The sequence below is a fragment of the Camelus dromedarius genome, chromosome 3, assembly GCF_036321535.1.
Source record: "Camelus dromedarius isolate mCamDro1 chromosome 3, mCamDro1.pat, whole genome shotgun sequence".
NCBI classification, from domain to species: Eukaryota; Metazoa; Chordata; class Mammalia; order Artiodactyla; family Camelidae; genus Camelus; species Camelus dromedarius.
This window is the reverse complement of record NC_087438.1, coordinates 82,297,117-82,319,334: the sequence shown is the minus strand read 5'-3', so window position 1 is coordinate 82,319,334 and position 22,218 is coordinate 82,297,117. Positions and strand designations below refer to the sequence as shown.

Here is a 22,218-nt window from a genome sequence, read left to right as displayed (position 1 = left end):
TAAATCACATGAAGTGAAGATAGCTGTAACTACAGCTGCATGTCAAAAATACCTCTGTGCATACCTTCTATTTTTACTTCTGCCCAGCTGAAGGTATAGGGAGTAACTTTAGACAGTTGTAAAGTTGTTAAAAGGAAAAGAAACCTTCTGACTCAGTTTTCTCTTGTACTCTTCTTTTGCTTCAAGCTTCTGCTCTGCTTACTCAGGCCCAGCCTCCTCTTTTTGAAGTCTAAGGAGATAACTACGTGGCACTGTGAAACGTGCAATAAAAATGTATGCACAAATACTCTGGGAGGAGAGTGGAAGTGGCTCACATTCCCTGGGAGAATGGAGGTTTCACAGAGGAGGTTTCATCCAACCAAGTCGAAAAGGACGAACTCAAGTTTGCCAGGCAGAGAGAAGGGCACTCCAGGCAGCGTGAAGAGAGAGAAGAAAGATACGGCCTAACATTTCCTAGCAGGCCAAAAGCACTGAAGTGAGGATGTGCTCCTTAAACACAGTCCACAGAAATATCTATGTGGCCTCTGTGCTTTAACTACATTTTCATGGGAGTATATCAGTGAATAAGCCTGATTCAAAACATGGCTATAACTTCATCATCCTCCAAGATCACTGTCTACTGCGTCAAATCTCTTTCCAGTCCTATTTCTTTTTCAGAGAATTATCATAATGTAATCGTGTGCTTAAAGGAAAAATATAAGAATGGTAAGGAGTATGTTTGCCCTAATAGAACTCAAGGTGCAGATTGGGTAAGGTAGGAGAACTGTTTGATGTCATGCAAACTAGAAAGCTGGCGACAGAACAAAAATCAAGATTTTGGGATCAGTGATATTTTTCTATTACTTCCACAGAAGTAATCACTAGTGATTATAACCGCATCATACAGCATTCTTTACTCTTTATTCATAATTACTTACCTACTATGGTAAGTTACTAAAACACACCACTTCCTAAGAAAGCTTGCTAGAACTGTTGCCTGCATCAAAAGGTAACGTCATCCACAATCTTAGTTTGATCAGCCACCCTCTATATGAAAACAAGTTCTCTGCATATTTCCAGATTTTCATCCCTTAAGCCATTCCTGTACAGAAAATATGGTGCTGCCCCTAGCTAGGGCCCTTATTTTTCTGTGACTGCACCTCTGGATTCATCTATGTGGGTTCTTCCTCACCTGAACTATTTTCTCCTTTTTGACCATCTCCAATCTCACTTGAGCCTATCTCAAATTCTACAAAGGCCATTTTTGTTTTGTCTTTGGCTGTGCAATTCTGCCCTTTCTCTATACATATGGTCTAAATTCCTGGCTCTACTAACACAGTTCTCTTCTGTATTTACACCCATGAAATGCTAGTCCTTATTGGCAATGCTTTATTGATTTTGAACAAGACTCCCACCTTAATCCTGGAGTATTCGAAGCACAACACCCTCACCTGGTGGGCTCTGACTCCTACACTGTCCTCCTTCAGTAACTTCATTTCTTTCCAATTATCAATCTTCAGTGTAAAGCATTGGTGTGCTATTTACTTCCATGTATGAATTCTTTCTCTGCATGTGTACATGCGTCTGGTCACCTATCTCCCTCTGTATAAACATGGCCACGTGTATTTTTTAAAAATTTATTCAACATTGTGGTAGATTACAAAGAGTCTCAGAGTAAAGATACAGTCAAGGTTATGGTTGCAAATCCTTTTGTTAAGATCTCAGGTTTTAGGGTGTGATGTGTCTTAGTGTCTTTTCACGAAATACTAAGATTTCTAATAATCTTAAGGTGATAATACTACAGCAGCCTCACAGGGGGCCCAAGGTAGAGAAGAGCCCTTCTGAGAAATAAAATATGGGTGTGACTTTTGTCTAATGAATGAATTACTATATACAAGAAACCCACAATGTTTTAAAAAGCAATTTCACTAGACTGAACCATAAGGGACAGGACTTGTATAAAATGTAAAGAGGCCCTTGAACCCTCAAACTTCTCTGGCCAGGAATGAGCTGAGAACACTACAGTTAAAAACATGGTCCACTTTTATGGAAAAATAGGAACTGAGAGGTAGAAAAAAGCAGCCCAGAGGGTGGAGCCAAGAGTCCTGCAGAATTACTTGCAGGGAACAGGGTTACTCAAGGAACTGGAGACATGCACCCAGCTAAATTCCAGAATCTCTACAGACCACGGACTGCCATGTGGCTTATTTTCTCTTTTAGAATGGGAGATATCTATCCTACCTCTGTCCCACCACTGTATGTTTCATGGGTGGGAGGCACATAACTAGCCTCATTTGTTCATGGATCTTTAGACTGAGGAGTACTACACTTAAGAAAGCTCATTTGAGGAGCCACGTATACACCTGAACCTGACTTAGATGATGGAATCCTGGGGTCAAGCCTAACCGTCATGCAGTAATAGGATGAAATCACTGGACTTCTTGGGAGGGAGAGAGGGAGTATTTTGCATGTGGGAGGAATATAGGTTTTAGAACTTTTTAAACACATATCCTGGGCTGACACACTGTACTGCTTAGGTTCTGCGATGTAAGTCAGATGTATACATTGAATAGACAATCAACTGTACAGGAGTAAGGCGTTTCCACCATGGAAAGAAATGGATTGTCACACCGGATCATTTCTATCACCCATCTATATTCGCAGTGTGAGAACATTAACAAAATTTTCTTGTGCCGGGGAGCCTTGTGAAATAGTGCCATTAGCTCCCTGAATTATAGGCCACATACAGGAGAAAACAAAGTAAGAAGAAAGGAAAAGAAAGTCATGAAAAACTTAAAACAGATATAGCTTCAAGAATAACTGAAGCAAAAGCAATACATGTTTCTGACTGACAGGTACATTTCAATAACCCATGTTTAGCTTTTTCCAAATACTCTTAAGGGTAACATCTTAACCTTTCCACCTAAGTAACAGCAAGTATCAAAAATATCTCAATAATTCAAAGATGACATAAGACCACTTCACGCAACAGAGCAGGTCTCAGTCATATGTCCTATTTGGTATAAAAATTCAGCTTTTCTTCTCCAATGCACACAACTATTTCTGGTATCACATTTAAATGAGTTTAGAATGAAGTACCACCTCCTTCTTCCCTTCTCCCATGTTAAAGTTTTGTGTGTTTTCTTCCATTCGTATTTCTATGTCTCTACATAATATACTAAAACTAAAGATTAAAAAAACCTGCAACAATATGGGATATAACGCCTTTTACTTCGAAAATTTTTTTCACCAGCCTCTTTTCAGATCAACGGATACAAATCTAATATTCTTTTAGGGTTGACAGAACAGTCCACTGTATGGATGTACCACAATTTATTCCACCATCTACATACTAATTAACATTTAGATTTCTATTTTTCTTGCTCTACTAGATGTCTCAATAAACATCTGTAAACTTAGTATTTTTGTACATAGGTGTTTTTACCATAAAGGATACTCTCAAAAAATTATGTGAAAATTATGTTTTCAATCTTAATATGTCTAGGTAACTTTGTAATTTTGTTCTGCCAGCAATGTTTCACAGTGCCTACTTCCTTGCATTGTCGCCAAACTGCTATCACTGTTTTCACTTCATACTAATTTAATGAACAGTAGTATTACATTGTTGCTTTAAAAAAAAAGCAATTGTCTGATTTCTCCATTATTTATCACTTTAAAATCTCTTTGTATTAGGGACAGTAATACTTTTCCTGTTTTTTTGACTATGGCCCCCTGCAATATGACATTTAAATTTTTTGTTCAGTAAAATATGTCTCTCTGGGTTTCCAACACTGTTATAAAAAGATCATCACCACTCTTAAGGTTGTATAAGGATTTTCTTTAAGTAGGTGTATCTCTGTATTGGGTTCCAATTGTTGAGACCAGTTTGAGAAATTCTGCAACGGTTTTTAAAACTTTTTTTTAAAAGAAATGAATTGGAGCGAGACAAAGAGAGCATGAAAGGAGAATTGAATTGACTGTCCTATGATTCTACATTAAGAAAAATTCTCCATTTTAGAAAATGAGACTTGCAATGTTGTGAATTCCTCCATCATTACAAAGCCTCATTCTCAGAAAGCACAACATTTTAAAAATGTATTTTGATGTATTCATTCCATTAGTGTGGATGAAATTTTACATATATGTACATCATTTTATACTTAAAACATATATTCCAACTATTTTTATTCTCACCTTTTTTGAATAATGCTTACCCATTAAATAAGAAATATTCTAGAAAAGGAAGAACAGGGTATCTGGGAAAGTTATGCAGTCCTTTCCACATTAACCAAATACAAATACAGAAATTCTCCAATTTAAAATGTCACACATACTTCAAGTCAACTGAAGTGGCAGAAATATTACTTAAAAATGCTAAAAAAGTCACAGCATGATTGTTTATTTAAAATATTATGACTCTGGATGTAAATACATATGGGCTTACATAATTTATTATTCATATAAACCCTCAATTAAAATGCTTAATTCTTCACCTATAATGCCATTTTCCTAATAAGCATAATAGTAAATTTTCTATCTCACTGAAAGTGTTCAAAGCCTTCTGAATCTTGAATCTTGATTTGTGAAGAAATTAATGAAAAATAACTTAAGCTTAACTACATCAAACAATAGTACTGTTTGCAATGCTGTCACAGATTTCTCCATGGCAAAATAGTCACATATTGTTATTGCACAATTATAGGTACAGGTTATCATGTGCACATAAACTTTCTACATAATGACAATGTCTTCACTGCAACTTGCTCAACACATTTAAAATTATGAATACAATTTACAAAATCTTTTAACAATATACTTTTAAGATAAAAGTATCCTGAGGATATTACAAAACTCATTTTACCAGCCCTTCATTTCTCTGCTTCATTTGACTCTTTAATTTCCAAAATAATAGCTGTCCATATTTTCTTACATAAAAATGTTCTATTAATGTTCCTATTAACAAAATATATTTAAGCTAATAGTATATAATTGTCCCTTAAACACTTAGTCCCATCTGCCTCCAGTCTCCTTGGTTAAAATCAAGTATTATCAAGTTTTCTATAATTCTGAGTCAGAAAAGGTAGAGCACAAAACAGACAGAAGTAGGGTTAGCACACTTAAGTTAAAAGCATTGTGCATTTTTAATATTTTGGTCATATTTTATAATAAAATAATATATTTTGGCAAAAATAATAAAATATAAGGTTTAGTTTATTTTCTATTAATGGTTGATCCAGCAGGTATTTTACATTTGTAAATACTATCTATTTAATTTGACTGTTTTCACATTTGTGTCTAAAAACACTGCTATAAGGTTTTCAGGACTTTGAGACTAAAAGCACCTAAAAGACAAGAAATAAAATAACATTTAAGTAAAATATCTGGTGCTCAAAAATCCTTTGACAAATTTATAAACTTACTTTTAAGTGCTGCATATATGCCAACAAAGAATCACTGTTGCCTGCTAAGACTTATTTGACTCAATGTAATCTTTAAAATAATAATCTTGGAAGTGTTCCTGAAGTTTATTTGAAACTTAGAATGAGAATTCAAAAATTAAAAAAAAAAGGGAAAAAAAAAAGTTACGAAAAAAGTTGTTATTCTGGTGGCAGTAGTTGTTATGGCACAAAAACAAACGCAAAAACAAGTAGTTTTCTCTTACACACACACACACACATATATATATATATATACACACACACGCAAACTAAATTCAAATAAGATGTGTAAGATATATTACATATATACACAAAACCACACACACACAATTTGGGCTCCAGAGGGGAAATGATGAAAACTTTACGTAACGAACTATTTGGCTCATTTATCACAAAAGTCCCAATGACAGTCTTAATGGACATGTTCATTATTTTTTTGACTCTTACCCAAATATCAATCTATCATTAATTAAGAGAGGAGTCTGAGATGTTTAAGTTTGAAAAAGGAAGTGAGAGTGTGGTGACTTAAGTGATGACTAATGTGCAACTGCCTTTACATAGAGGGTATTTTTACTGTGAAACAAACTCATGCAGAGATATCTGCAGAAGAATTTATCAATAACAGAAAACAAAACTACTTTAACACTATGATATACTCACTATAACATACTATAAATATGTATTATTATAGCATTACTTACACATTCTACTTTAGGCAATATAGTCTAATTCTGAATGACCTTGTTAATTTTTAAGGCATCAGTGCATCAAGGGCAAAGCTCCATAAAATAAATATAAAAACAAGAAAGCATTAGCTTATTTGTGACAAGGAGAGTAATCACTGTACATCGTATGTGTTGGCCACTTCATGGAATAGGGAATAAGTTACACATCTTATTGTCAAAATGCTACAGCATAAATTTCACATCATTTTTCAACACTTCATTTAATGGGCTAAACTGATCCGGCAGTATTCTCATTTTCATTGTTCCATCAGCTCCACATGAAAAAATGTGATTTGCTGGCCCTGTCTCAATTTGCATCACTCCAGTTCCAATATTTCTGAAAATGGACTGCCGAGCATGTTCATTAATAAAAGTGTGGAGAAGACTAAAGGTAGAGAGACTCCAAATCTGAAAGATATCAAGAGCAAAATAAAAATTAGGGTTAAAAATCCTTAAAAATGTTCAAATTTTAAACCTTAAAAATCCAAACAAAAGATTTAGGCATGTCTTCCTGTACAAATAAGGAATTTCTAAGGCAAAGATGGAGAAAAATCCATGTAGGCCTATAGTCATAACATTTTGATTCTGTAGAGGGTGTTATAATTTTCCAAATCTCTTTGATATCATTACATTCTTCAAAATCAATGCAGCAAAAAAGGAAGGTATTTAAAACCCTTCGTTGGAGATGAGAAAACTTTAGGAACAAGGAAGTAAAGTATACAATCCTACAGAAACTTGTAATATTATAGGGACTACAATCAAGATTTCCTATCTCTCAGCAAAACTTTTGCTATGCAGTTGTACAGTGGGGTAATCCTTTCTCCATAATATATAGTACCCACCAGGGGATCAGAACCATTGGAAAGAGGAAATACTAAACACCTAGAGGTCTTCAGACCAGGAAAAGCCATATTCCAGCGGCAAGATAAAGTTAATTATCATAACTTCCTGATGTTTTGAGATCACAGATTAAAAAAATCTTTCTTTTCCCTAAGAAATTTATTAATTCATAATTCAATAGATATGAATATTAAATTTTAAATTCTGAATACTACCTGGTATACTATCAAATCTTTTAACTTCATTAAATAATAAACCTCAGGATCAGGATACAAACTAATCTAAAGAACTAATCTAAAACATAGGATGACTTATTCTAAACTGAGGGCAGTTCAAATAAGAAACTATCTTCCAACTGAAAAAAAGAAGAATTCTGTATGGAAGTTGGTGCATATATTTGATTTTAAGAAAGGCCTTTTCAAAATTCTACAATTCTAGTTAATTTTTTTCTGGCTGAGAATTATGAAAACAACATGCCAGTTCTAAAATAGTCCAACTTATTTGTACCAAGTAGTATCACTAGCACTTCATGGATTCTAAAAAAACTAGACTCCTCCAGTGGGTTGCTGGCCGTTAGAATAATTTACGGACAAGTCTTATGACTTGCAGATCTTCCCAAATGTGACCAGAGACCTCTCCATCAAAGCCACTATGTCTGTGTTCTAAAAATGCACATTCCTGAGTCTAGGACTTACAATTGAGTATTTTGGGGATGAGACCTAGCAACAGTATTTCTGGGGTGGGATGCATTTTTCATAAGATGCTTAATATTTTCAACAAGCTGATTAACATTCAAACTTCTAGATTTGAAACAGAGTAGAGTTTGAGAAGGAGCCTTATAGGCAAGGCTTATCCAGGTACACTCAGAATTCTTGAATCAAGCACTGAGTGGTTGGATGCTAACACAATGAACGACAAAATAGGGAGAAATTTGGGATAAGGGAAAATGACAGTATATTTCATAGCACTTGAAACTGAAGAATTCATAACTATGAACATGCAGTCAAGACTAATTCTAATGTCTGAAATATGTTTATATCCATGGAAAATTCAATTCTTTTGTATGCATTAATTAACCATATTTGAAAACAATAAAAAATACAATTTTCAAGTTAAGTATTATTTCATTCATTTTATTAAACAGCAATTAACATTGTTGACCATACAGGGGTTAATATTTCTATTATTTAAATAAACTGGTGTCATCAAAATGATTAAAGACCTAAGATTTCTGAAGATTTCTTTTTGTTTTGTAGAGATTGTGGCATTACTGTATTTACCTTTATGTTGCCTTCGGCAGATCCTGTAACAAAATACTCTTCAGTTGGATCAATAGCAATGGCTTTAACAGGAGAATCATGGCTCTGGAAAAGCTGCCTCTGTTGTCGTTGCCGAAGGTCAAATACACATGTAAAGCCTTTTCTGCCACCTGATATTAGCACCTGATGTTTTGGAGCATATGCTAAAACAGTGGCTCCACTATCATGGCAAGTAAAAGCTGAATAATAGAGGGAAAAAAACGTAGAATTTATTTATGAGTATACGAAAGAGACTTTTGGCATTTGGCCAAAGTGGAATGATGAATTAGATTTAGTCTCCTGCCTAAAACAGTTAAAATATCAAATGATATACAGGAAACAATGGTTTGAGACACTGGATATTAGGCAATGAAGAGTCATCTCTGAGAAATGGGAAACAAGATGGGTGAGTTACATAACTGCCCCAGCTCACTGTGTACAGAGTGTTTTCTACCCATGGCGTAATAAAGGGCAACCCAAATTGACCTGGTTTCTTGTTCCCACCAACCATAGTGGAAAAAAAAAAACAACCCTGTAATTCATAAGGCATTCTAGAGTATTCAGGAGGGTAATGCCTCAACAGTAGGGCAAAATTAGCCCTATACCAAAGGCAGCTTTGGTTATGTTTAACATAGGGCCCCCAAATCTGTGTCCAAGTAACTTAGTCCCAGAGCAAAGCTCAAAAATATTTACACAATACAAAATAATCAGCCCCTAACATGGTAAAAAATTCACAATGCCTGGCATCTAATGAAACATTACTAGGCATGCAAAGAAGCAGGAAAGTACAACCCAAAAGGAGAAGAAAATCCATCAATTGAAACTAACCCAGAAATGACAAAGATGATAGAAGTAGTAAATAAGGAAATTAAAAGTCATTATAAGTGTATTTCCAATATTCAAGATGCTGGATGAAAGACTGAGCATGTTAAGCAGAGAGATGAAAAATATTTTTTAAAAGGACCCAAATCTTTAAAAGTCTAGGGATTCAAAACTATAATGTTCAAATGAAAAAATACTGGATGGGATTAAAAGTAGATTAACTATTGCAAAAAAAAAATCAGTGAAGCTGAACATAGCAATATAAATATCAGAAATATAAGAATATAATTAATATTTTTCTTAAAGTTTAGCCTAACAAATTTTAGGGAAAAAATTGTTTTTAGGTCAAAGACAATATGGTATAATGATAAAGAGGGAAGATGTGGGAGTCAGATCGCCAGAGTTTAAATCCTGATTTCTGTGTGGGTTTAAATGTATACTTTAGGTGAATTATTTAACCTAAGTCTTAGTTTTATCATTTGTAAAAGAGGAAATAATACCACCTGCCTAACATGTATGTGTTAAGATGAAATTAATTAATACATTTAAAGTCTGTGCAATACCTGGCATATACTAAAGTACACAATAAAATGTAGTTATTATTTTAAGACTCTAAATAAAACTAATTATAGAGAAGAGTTTTTTCTTTTTTTAATTTTCCAGCACTTGAGATATAATTTACATAGAGTAAAAGGCAGAAATTCTAATTGTACACCCTTGATGGGCTTTGACAAAGGAATACATCTGTGGAACCAACACTCGGCTCAAGACACAGAATGTTTTCATCCTTGAAAGTTTCCTCATGCCTCTCCCAACAAAGGCAATCACTATTCTGATTTCTATCCAATTAGTTTCACCTATCTTGAGCCTCACAAAAATGGACTTTTATAGTATATACTTTTTTGTGCCTGGCTTCTTTTTCTTTAACATAACGTTCATCCATGTTGTCCCATGTATCAGTAGGTCATGCTTTTTAATTTTGACTAGTATTCTATTACATACATATGCCACATTTTCCTGTTGGATGTTTGTGTTGTTTCCAGTTTTGGGCTATTATAAATAAAGGCTGCTAAGAACATTCCTATACCAGTCAACATGTGGACATGTGTTTCCATTTTTCTTGGGTATATATGTAAAAATACATACTACTGGGTTATGCTAGATGCATGTTTAACTTAATTAAAAATTGCCAGTTTTTCAAGGCAGTTATACTATTTTATATTTCTGTCAGCAAATCATGAGGATTCCAGTTTCTCCATAGCCTCACCAACACCTGGTATCCTAGAATCTTTAATTTTGACCATTTCAGTGTTCAGAGTAGTATGATGAATTGTGGTGAATTTAGTTTGCATTTCCCTGATGACTACTGATGATGAGCATCTTTTTATATGCTTAATTGCTATTCAGATATTGAGAAAAATGGTAATTTAAAAAAATCTTAAATATATTATTTCTTTCATGGATCATGCTTTTGGTATTGTCTCTAAATCTCATTGCCAAAGCCAAGGTCACCTACATTTTCTTCTATACTTCCTTCTAGAAGTTTAACAGTTTTGTTTTCACACAAAGGTCTATGATTCATTTTGAGTAAACTTGTGAAAGGCGTGAGGTTGTACCTACATTCATTATTCCACATATCAGCACCCAACTGTTATACAGCACTTTTTGTTCAAAAGACTATCTGTCTCCATTGAATTATCTTTGTGTCATTATTAACGATCAGTCTACTATTTATGTGTGGGTCTACTTCTGGGTTCTGTATTCTGTCCCATGATCTGTGTCTATTCTTAAGCCAATACCACAATGGTCTGATTACCGTAGCCTTATTTTAAGTCCTGAAATCAGGTAGTGTGAGTACCAATTCTGTTCTTCAGTATGTAGTATTCTAGGTCTGTTGTCTCTCTACACAAACTTTAGAACCAGTTTGTTGATGAACATAAAACAGCTTGGAGTTTTAATTAGCACTGCACTGAATCTATAAAGTTGGTAAGAAATGACATCCTAACAGTATCAAGTCTTACCATCTGGGGACATGGAATATCTTCCCATTTATTTAGATCTTTGATTTCTTTTTCCTTTGTTTGTAGTTTTCACCAACAGATGCTATACATATTTAGATTTATGCCTCAATATTTCATTATTTTGGGTGCTATTTTAAAAGGTAATTTTTCAAAAATTCCTAACTCCAATGGTTCATTGTTGGTATAAATGAAAGCAATTAATTTTAATGTATTGATCTGGTATCCTGCAACTTTGCTATACCTGCATATTAGTCCTAGCAGGTTTTTTTTTTTTTCTGTATTCTTCAGGATATTCTACACAATCATGTCATCTGTGAATGAAGATAGTTTTATTTCTTCCCTTCCAGTCTATTTACTTTTTATTTCCTTTTCTTGTTTTATTGCATTAGTTAGAAATTCTAGAGTGCAAGGCTGAATAAGAGTGGTAAGAGGGCATATAATACAATGCATTAGCTGTTATTTACAATGATGATCTGTGGCTATAAGATCCAAAGAAAAGACAAATGATTTTTGTATTATCTATGTTCTACTGTCCTTCATTAAAGTACAGTGAAGAGTTAATTATGTATATTGCACTTCTCTACTTTCAAACTCTGCCAACTATGGCCAAAATAAACCTCACAGGCTAATAAATATGTGTCATTAAAAACAGATTTATTTTAAAATCATTTTTACTTTATAAATTTCTGATTTATAAAATCCTTTCAGAGAATGAAAAATACCACATGATATCACCTACATGTGGCATCAAAAAAAATGACACAAATGAACTTGTTTACAAAACAGAAAGAGACTCACAGACATAGAAAACAAACTTATGGTTACCAGGGTGGGAAGGGATAAACTGAGAGTTCGGGATTTGCACTAACTACTATATATAAAACAGATAAACAATAAAGTTCTACTGTATATCACAGGGAATATTCAATAACTTATAGTGGCCTATAATGAAAAATAATATGAAAAGCAATATATATATGTATGTATATGTATAACTGAATCACAATGCTGTACACCAGAAATTAATAATACTGTAAACTGACTATACTTCAATAAAAAAATTAATTAAAAAAAGAAATAAAATGCATTCAAAACTTACCATGTACTAAACTATTGGCAGGTGCTACAAGAGTGTCCCACAAACATATGTTTCTGAGGGAAAAAAACAGATTACTTCTTAAGTGACACAATAGAATGAAAATCAGTATGTCTCACATTATATAATCATAAAGGGATCAATACAAGATGAAGATATTACACTCATTAACATATACACACCCAATATAGGAGCACCTAAGTATATAAAGCAAATACTAACAGACATAAAGGGAGAAGTTGATAATAGTATAATAATAGTAGGGGACTTTAACACCCCACTGACATTAATGGACAGATCACCCAGAGAGAAAGTCAATACACCAGAAATAAACCCAAGGACCTATGGTCTTTTAACGTATAGCAAAGGAGGCAAGAATACACAATGGAGAAAAGACAGTCTATTCAACAAGTGGTGGTGGGAAAACTGGACACATGTAAAATAATGAGATTAGAACACCACATACAAAATAAACTCAAAATGGTTTAAATATATCTTTGCTGAGCTTTTACATTTCTCTTGAGGCCTCCCTTTGCACTCAAAATGGGAATTTTAGGAATATCGAGTTTTCAGCCCATTATTCCTAGAAATTCTTACATATATTTGTGCCCTCTTTGTAACTCACAGAAAGGAATAGAAGCTGCTTCTATTCATGGCAGAAAAAAGTTTTCTTTGTGCTCAAGAAAATCCAGTTGCTCAGCAACTTCAGAAGGCCTTGACCTCAGAACTTAGCTGTATGAGGGAAGTCAAAAGTGTGTGTGGACATGGAGGCAAGAGAAGACATTTTCTTACGGATTTAAGCTTTCTTGGGAGACAGGGATGAGCTGCCACTTACTAGCTATTATACAACTAATACGTCTTCCTGAGTTTCTTGTTTTCTTACTGTGAAACAGTTATCGCTATAATAAAGCTATGGTGAGGACTAACTAAATGGCATGGCTAATAAACAGTAATCTTCTTTTTGGCCTCAAGCTTTCTAACACATAGGAAATAATATGGAGAAAATCTCTACCAACAATCAAATTCTCTTCTACTAAAGCAAAGTCTTAACATTAGAACATTAAAAATCCAGGAATGGATTTTGTTTTTAATGTCACCAGAATTTCCTTAGCTTTACAATGAGAACACTAAAAATGCTCTAAGAAACAAGTCTTTGTAATGAAAATATTTAAAGGCATAATTATGGAAATATTATTGAGATGTAAGGACATCAAGCAATCAAAAGATAAAGCTTAGCTAAACATACACAGACTTCAATTTCAGCTATAGTCTCTTACCTATTGTCAGTCGAAAGACCAGCTGTAGCTATCAGAGAGGAGGAACTAACGAAGACAAAATCATTGGCTGTTTTGTTGTGACACTGCCAAGTCTGTAATGGTTATAAACAACAAACGTTATTGTTGTCACTAACAATTTTATAAGCAGGTAGATGCATTAATCAAGAAGTGATTATGTAATCTGTCGCTTACTTAAATTTTTTAGGTTTGCTTCTGCACCCCCAAACTTTAGAAAAGTTGGAAGAGTAATAGAATTCTCACAAACTTTTATCCAGATTCACCAACTTTTATCATTTTGCCACATTTGTTTTGCCTCTCCTTCTCTTTCAGACACACACACACACATTTTCCTAAATCATTTCAATAAGCTGCATATATCATGACTCTTTTGAGTCCCTCTGCTTCTGTTTAACCAGAAGTTCAAAGGGAAACAAAAGGAGGTTAATTTCAAATATTTTTCTTAAAATATTTGTGAAAATTTTTGTATTAGAAGATAAAAACTAGAATTTTAGGTTATCTCAGACTAAACTATTTACTTTCAGAAATATTTAAACTTTTAAATAATTTTTCAAATGTGAATAAAGACATATTACTAACAGTCAACAAATTAGAAAAGTTACTAGTTAATTTTCCAGTTCCCAGAGACTAAGGATTTTTATACCTCATAGAGTAATTTTCACATAATACAAGAACAGGAGCTTACAGTAAAGTGATAGAATACATAGGACTACAGAGACTTTATATTTTGGCTTTGCTATTTCTTGTCTCAAGTACATATTCTTGGTTTCCTTAAAATAAAAATTCAAAAAATTTTAAAGGTAGGAATTCTTGGCTTACCAGGTACGGCTTAGGCATACTTCCAGTAACTGGACAACATTTCCAGTTTGTCTGATACAAACTTAAATATCCATCAGCATCAACTATTCCAAACTTAGAGAAAAAAAAATATTTAAAAGCATTTTAATGCAAATACAAAAGCACATATTTACCCTTATCCTTACTGTGAATCTCATATTTTAACTCTTAAACATTTGACTGATAAATTGTTTGACTTTTCACTTCACCTATGCACGGATCTAGTCCATAAAAACACTAAGTTAGTGCTTCAAAGAATTCCAGGGTGAATATAAAGCAAACTAACATCAGACACCCATTTTATTATGCTTATCAACAACATAGTCTGTATATTCTCTATAAGTAATTCCAAAAATAGGAAACTGGATTTACACATTAAGCCATGTGACAAAGTCTTAGTACATATAAGATAAAAAGCTATTTATTCTGAAAAAGACAAATAAGGACTTCGAGAGATACATAATAAGGAAAACAGGTAAACAAGAGTAGAAGGCAAAATGAAACAAAGATTATCACAGTGAAAGAATCCCACTTATGGGAACTCTGTATTTTCTGTCAATTCTGCTGTAAACCTGAAACTGCTCTAAAAAAATAAAGTCTACTGGAAAAAAAAAAAAAGAATCCCACTATGTATGGGAACTCAGAGCAGTTTGATTGGGAAAATGGCAAAATAATGCAATAAGGGAGTATATAATACATAAAATAAAACAAATGTCTAATTTGGATGCCTGCCTTTTCCCATCTATAGATATAATAACTATTAGGAGTTTGCTGTGTTTCCTTTCAGATTTGTTCTTTGAACATTCAAAATTCATACATACAAGTTTTTTTTAAAAAAATTAGGATAATAATATACAGTTCTACAAATACATTTTTTACTTTTTTAGCCATTGTCCCACACTGGTACATAAAATCCACCTCATTCTTGTGCTATGTAGTACTACACTGTATTGTATTGTAACTTCTTAAAGCTTTTCCCTATAGAATTTCCAATTTTCCCTACTATAAAAAGTCCTGCTTTGAACATTCTTACATATGTACCTCTGAGTATTTATGTAGGACAGACATCTAGAAAAGGGAAAGCTTTGTCAAAGGGCGTAATTTAAAATTGGTAGATGAAGTCAAAATTAAACCCTAAGTGGCAATATTAACTTACACACCCATTTTTTCTTATAGTCAACAATGTATACTACTAGAATTTTAAGTATTTATTAACTTACAGAAAAAAAGGCTCATTTTAATGTGCATTTCGTCAGTTATTAGGGAGTTATTGGTCATGTATAGTGCTTTTTTTTTGGTAAACTGATTATTCATATTCTTTGTCTTATTCTCTATTAAGTCGTCTTTCAAAAAAATTGAATGATAGAGCAAACAGTAGGAATACTGACCCTTTGTTTACTGTATTTGTTATAAATATTTTTCCAGGGTTTATCCTTTTTGTGGTTTCTCCTATGTTTTTTGGAGTAGGTCTAGGTACATTCCTTAGACAGAGTGTTTGGAATGTGCTAGGTCTTTGCATACTTAAAAATGTGTTTACTTTGCCACCAAATCTGAATGACAGTTTGACCCCATTCCTTATTCAACAGAATTTCATGAATATTGTTCCACAGTCTCTGTGTAAACTCTATTTATGAGTAGGTCAGTAGGCCATTAGTTTTAAATGGGGGGCCTGGAGAGGTTGTAAGTAATCATTTTTAACCCTACTTCATCCTAGAAAGCTCTCTTTATCTTTCAATTAAAAAAATCAAATAATCAGGATGTGTCTAGGCATGTGTTGTTTCTCAATACTTTTGCCTAGTACCTGGTAGTCCCTTTCTTTCTTAAAATTCCATTTTCTGCTTTGGGGAAATTTTTATTATTCCTTTTAATGTAATGTTTCTCTTCCATCACTTTTTTCTTCCTCTGAAACATCTTTTAAATGCCTTTTATGAATTTTCCTGGATCTAGTCTCAATGTACTTTTGGGGTTAATTTCCTAATGTGTAGTTCCCAATCAAAAACTTGATTTTCAAATATTTCCATTTTGCTATTCAGCCCTTGTAATCAGTAGTTCCCCTCCTCACACAATTTTTGGGAATCATGTGTTGTTAATTTCCAAAAATTCTTTACTGTTCTGCTGCCTTTGTTTCATAGCATCCTGATCTTGTTTTACAAAGGAGGATCTTCCTGAATCCAATGAATTATTCCTCACAGGTCTTTTTTCTGCTAAATGCCCCCTTTAGGCTCTTAGTTTTTCTGATGTTCAATGACTTCTGACAAAATGATCAGTATTACTGTGATAGAATATGGGTTATCTGTTCCATTTATTCTAGTAGGCTTCCCTACTAAGGGAGATAGTTGTGCTATTTGGCTCCATTGTGGCTATGGTGAATTAACAGTAAGTTGACTGCCAGTCCAAAGATACTTGGGCAGGCAATAAAGAAAAGTTTGTTGTTAAAATAGCCCATATGGAAGGTTACAGTGAGTGTTAAATCTGTAAAATAATTCCAATTGTAGAAAGACCTGAATGTCACACTAAAGAATTTGGGCTTTTACATACAATAAGGAAGCTGAGGGTTCTTGAAAAGAACAATATTATCTCATCTATAGTATAGTTATATAATTATGCTATTTGTTACATAACTTTGTTGGCAACATGAAGGAAGCATTAGAGAGAGAAGCATTGAAGTATAGAGATTAGTTAGGAGCAATATAATACTGACAAAGTGGGAAAACATTAGCACGTAAATGATACTGATAGGTTATATATCTGAAATCATAGTAGAGTTCTAAAGGCTTCTAGATGAAATCCATTTAATTTCCCAATAAGAAGCAAAGAATGTTTCTAATTGGTATCAGGAAATTATTCGCTCTCGATTTTGCTTCATAACTACAGGAAAAATTATCACTGACTTCTGTGAAATGGCAACAGTAATCTGATAAACATGGTGGGCAAAAAGGTTGCAGCACACCATGACACAAGTAATATGTGAGGAGGGTGGAACATCTGGAGGTTGAGGGTAAAGGAAAGGCAAGATGTACCATCAGCTAAGGCCTAAAGAGCAGGCTGATTTCCCCTTTAATAGTTGTTTTAAGTGCCAGTGAGATAGCAGGGGCAGAAAAAGGCAGTTTGAGGAATGGAGGATTATGGGAAATGAAGACAATAAGAGCAGGGTTGGCAAACTTTCCTAAAAGGCCCATACAGTAAATATTTTAGGTTTGCCACTATAAAGTCTTTGTTCTCCTGAACTCTGTTATTGTAGTGGGAAAATATCATAGAAAGCAAATAATGAATGGGTTAGCTGTGTTCCAATAAAACTTTATTTACAAAACAGGTGGCAAGGCCATAGTTTGTAATGCCCAGTCCCAGTGCAGTGCTTCTCAAAACTTTAATGTGTACAGATCACAAGAGTAACTGAACAAAATACAGATGATGATTTGACAGATCTGGAGTAGAGTCAATAATATACATTTCTAATAAGCTCCCAGATAGTACTTACTACTTGGTATTTGACCATACTTTGAGTATAGGTTCCAAGATAAAGAAAGCAGAAGTATTTAATAAAAAATGTGTAATATAAGGTAGTGCTATAACCATTTGGTCCTTAAGCATCATTTAGGAGAATTTTAATGGACATACATTCACTGACTTTCCAGGAAGAACCAAGTGAATTTAAGTTTTCTTTGAGATAAATTTTTTAAAAAGGAATTCATAAGGATGGATTAATACTTCACCATTAGCTCACTGAGCTGCTTTCTTTAGAAATCCAAATGAGTAACATTTATAAACCTCCAATAAAAGCAAACCATTTTCTCTATGCACATTTTTATGTACTACCTTATTTCCCTGATAGTTAAATCTCATTCTTGTAACTCTTGAATTGCCACCAGATCGGAAACAGGTTATTTGTTGAGAATGGCCCCATTCAAACATTCTGACACTTCCATCTTGAGCTCCTGTCAGATCTGCATTATGAGGGAAAAAACTTCAAATTTATTTCAGGAGTCTTTGACAAATTTATTTTTTAATCCAATGAGAAAATCTTCATGGAAGAAATACCTAAGAAATGAATCATAGTCAATTTAAATGAATTTACCTTCATAAGAAATTCCCCTTGAATACTCTTAATCCTAAAAACAGATAATTATATGATCTTTTTTTCATCTGAATGAGAATATATCCTTCCACAAAATAAAAGAAGCAATTAAATCAGACCACTATAAACTTTATTTCCTATTGAAATTATCTCAATTATGTTCTAATAAGCCTTTAGTAAATAAACTTTTATGATAAAGACTTAAATTCTTGGGATTACTTAACTTTGTACAGTGACAGATGGTTAACTAGACTTATCATGGTAATCATTTTGTAATGTATAAAAATATTGAATCACTACAGCTGAGACTAACACAATATTTTAAGTCAATTGTATTTTTTTTTTAAAATTGGGGATTACTAACAGTCAATTCTTATCAATCATATTATTAATGTTTAAAAATTTATGCATTCTTCTCTGAAAAAAAGATTTTGGAAGGTCTGGAAAGTCATGCTAAAAAAATCATTTCTAATGGTTATTATGATTGACCTGGTATCTCTAATATATGTTATCTGTTTGCTTTGAAATGTTTTAATGCTGGGCTGGGATGGAATCTTGGGTAGAATTTCTTGAGACTAGGGATGTTAACTCTATCCCCTCTCCCGTATAATCTTCCTCAGCTTAATCAAAAAAAATTAGACTAGATGAATTTTAAAACCACTCAAATTTTTCTATTATTTATGGTTTTATTTAATTTATTTGAAAAAAATCCCTACTAGAAGCTTACATGTAAAATGATAGGCTCTCTTAAGAGAATATTTAGTTTATAAACTAAAATTTTAAAAAACAAAGGTTTCTGTAATCAGGCTGTCTGAGCAAATATCCCTCATTAGTATCTGAAAAGAGTTACATCATATAAGTAAAGAGTTAAATGCAATCTTAAAAATCTTAATATGTTCATTATTTTTTGTAAAGTGGGGCTTTCCTTTTAAGACTTACATTTCTATTTTAATACAATCAAACCAGTAGATTAACTTCTAAAAAATTTCTCTGGAGTAGAAATCCAAAAGTATTTGTTTATAATGACTGAGATTTAAAAAAAAGAAAGAAAAAAATCTACTCCAAAGGAAGAAAGCAACTATTTTGAGCTATCTGTAATTCAGAATAAAATTTTTAAAATTTGTTTCAAAACACTTCTAGTACATAAAAAGAGCCTGCTATTGAACTAAATTAGTATCTGTGGGACTTGTTCACGACACGAAAAAAATACTGTAAAAAAATTTCCGTGATTAATTTAATAAGCATTTAATTTTTCAAGCTCTTTATCTGCCAGTTATGGTAGTTCTCTGATTGCAGAAAGTACTTACCCCAAGACAGAAGTGATGTGATGTTACCCAATAATTTTGAAAATAAGTCCTTAATTGTCTTTGAGGCCAGGGATCATTTAAACTAGTCACCTGTCATGACACATGATTTGGGGCTGAGAAAAATAAAGTCCCTTCAATATTTCAGGAAACTTCTAAACCCTACTGCATAAAGTATAGATTTTAAGTAATGCCAAATTTTCTTGCAGTGGGTGTAATAATATTTGAGCTTTGTATATAAAACACCTTTGACTCCTTACTCTATACGCTTCATGACTGTTTCTGGTTCTCACTTTACATTAGACTTGCAGACCGAAAACATATACTTCTAGTGTTGAATAAATTCAGTGTAGGGAAAAGAAACTATAAGGTTCTCCTGAGCCCTTTAACTGGACATTGGTATACAACTTTGATAATATATGCTTACAGCACCTATGATAATTAGGTAGAAAGGATCATTGGTTTTGTCATTCATATTTTATCAGAATATCTCTCATAAAAAATGTGGTACCTATAGGTTATTAAATTGGAGGGACATAAATATCTTTTTAATCCACATGCATTGTTTTCACTATTTTTGTTACTGTATTATGTTATTATAAGATAAAGGACACAAAGTAAAAATTGTATTAAAAAAACCTGAAATACTCACATGCCAATATGAATACTGATTCCAACCCACCAGTTAATTTTAAAGTTGTGTCTATTATTTTGTCTCTGCTTCAACACTTCCAATAAATTCCCCATTAATTAAGCTCTTTGTTAAAGGAAGAAAAACTTTTGAGATTCCTAGGAAGATTAACTGAAAATAAATATATCCTGCCTTAGAATCTAAGAACTTACTAAAAACCATTTCCTATACTTACTATTAGTGTATCTGATAAAAAGAGAAATTGACAAAATATCAATAAAATACAAACTGATTATGATGAGGCTATAAATGACCAAGATATGGTTCTGGTCTATTTTAAAAAGAGATAAGAGTGATCCTATTATTAAAGCAATAATTATCAACTATAATTTAACATTGTGTAAAAAGTCCAGAAATGTTCAAAAATATAATGTGCCAACTTAGAAACATGCAGTCAAAATGTTATAAATTTACACATTAAGTTAGCCTTCTCTATTAATTCAGGAAAATTACTTTTCCTATTTTCACCCAATTTTGAAATAATTTTATTTGCTAGAAAACGTTCTCCACAAAACATAAAGTAAGTGCTGACTATCTTTCAATTGAAACTAAAAGTTCCCTTTAAATTCCTTAAAATAATGGTTAATTATTATCAACTTACAGTAAGGAAGAGTTGGATGAGAAGTCATTCTTCTGACATTATTAATGGCTTTCTTAATCATCTGTTAACACATAAAAATCATTCTTTTATAGTTACAATAAAAAGTAGTATTAAAAATTTAAACTGTGACAAGAAATTCAAGTAACATTTATTTATATGTGATTCCATAACATAACTAACATAATGGGTGCTAAAAATACTAAACATAGTAACAAATAAAATTAAATAACTCAGCTCTCTTACATATTAGTGTACATAAATTTTCTGGGTCACTGGCTAGGATCTAAGAACAAATTCACCTCAAGAATTTAGTCTTACCTCCTTTCTTGCCAATTCCTTTCTGATCCCATTAAATTTATTGGAATAATCCTGAATAGTATAAGGTTAAAAAGACAGGCAGAGCATGTGAAAAAAAAGAGGTAAACAGAAGATTGTATAAATTTTTAATTGATAGTTTGGAACTATTTATTTACCCATTTTTAAATCATGCTTAAATCATTTAAGTAGCCTGTCAAGTAAGGGTAAAATAAACACGTGAAATTAAAGGGATAATTTTAATTTATAGACCATTTCCTATTTATACACTATAACTACAGGTATAGGTTATCCTAAGATTGTAGCACCAGTCTCATGTACTTTTTTTGTTGTTATTATTCTTTTGGATTTTAAATTGTTCGATTAGCCCAAGGTTGTAGGTAAAGTGGAGATTTCGTAGGGAAGGATAGGACTAGGCCAGAACTGCTGAGGGACAGAAACAATTAAATAAACATATGGAAGCAGGTATACTCCAAAACAGCAGAAACTGGTCATAACCTGTATTCCTTTTCATTAGTATTCACAATTTAATAACATAATAGGATTAAGAAAATATTTGATCAAATTCTCCACACAAAAAACAAAAATCTGCTGAATGTTACTTTTGTTTAGTAAACTCCATGTTTAACTCTCATGCTCCTTTTAATTAAAAAAAAAGCCTAACGATTCCTGTTCTTTCTTTTATCACTTTTTTTCTGATTAAAGTATCAAAGGAAAATAATGAGTAAAAAAATAAAGAGGATAAATACATTTCTGAAAGCATATGTAGAATATTATAAGGGAAAGAAATCATTAATGATTTTATTAGATCCATATAAAAAGGAATCACTTTATTATGTTGGTGTCTTTTTCCTGAGGATGGAGTAGGGTAATCTGAATGT

At 32.7% G+C, this 22,218-nt stretch overlaps 1 protein-coding gene across 7 annotated transcripts in view; it reads right to left on the bottom strand.

Annotated features, from left to right (window-relative positions):
• Window positions 1–3,191: 3,191 nt before the first annotated feature.
• The window catches only part of DMXL1 (Dmx like 1), a 114,902-nt gene continuing 95,875 nt past the window's right edge, over window positions 3,192–22,218 (bottom strand). For 3 of the 7 annotated variants that reach the window (XM_010997967.3, XM_031448872.2, XM_064483395.1), the window contains 7 exons: window positions 21,023–21,083; window positions 18,168–18,295; window positions 14,334–14,426; window positions 13,497–13,588; window positions 12,223–12,275; window positions 8,263–8,480; window positions 3,192–6,550 (listed from right to left, as the gene is read on the bottom strand). In XM_010997967.3, coding sequence (XP_010996269.2) covers window positions 6,326–6,550; window positions 8,263–8,480; window positions 12,223–12,275; window positions 13,497–13,588; window positions 14,334–14,426; window positions 18,168–18,295; window positions 21,023–21,083 — 870 coding nt within the window. In that variant the 3' untranslated portion in view covers window positions 3,192–6,325. The other 4 variants (XM_031448870.2, XM_031448871.2, XM_064483404.1 and 1 more) reach the window with 3 other exon arrangements.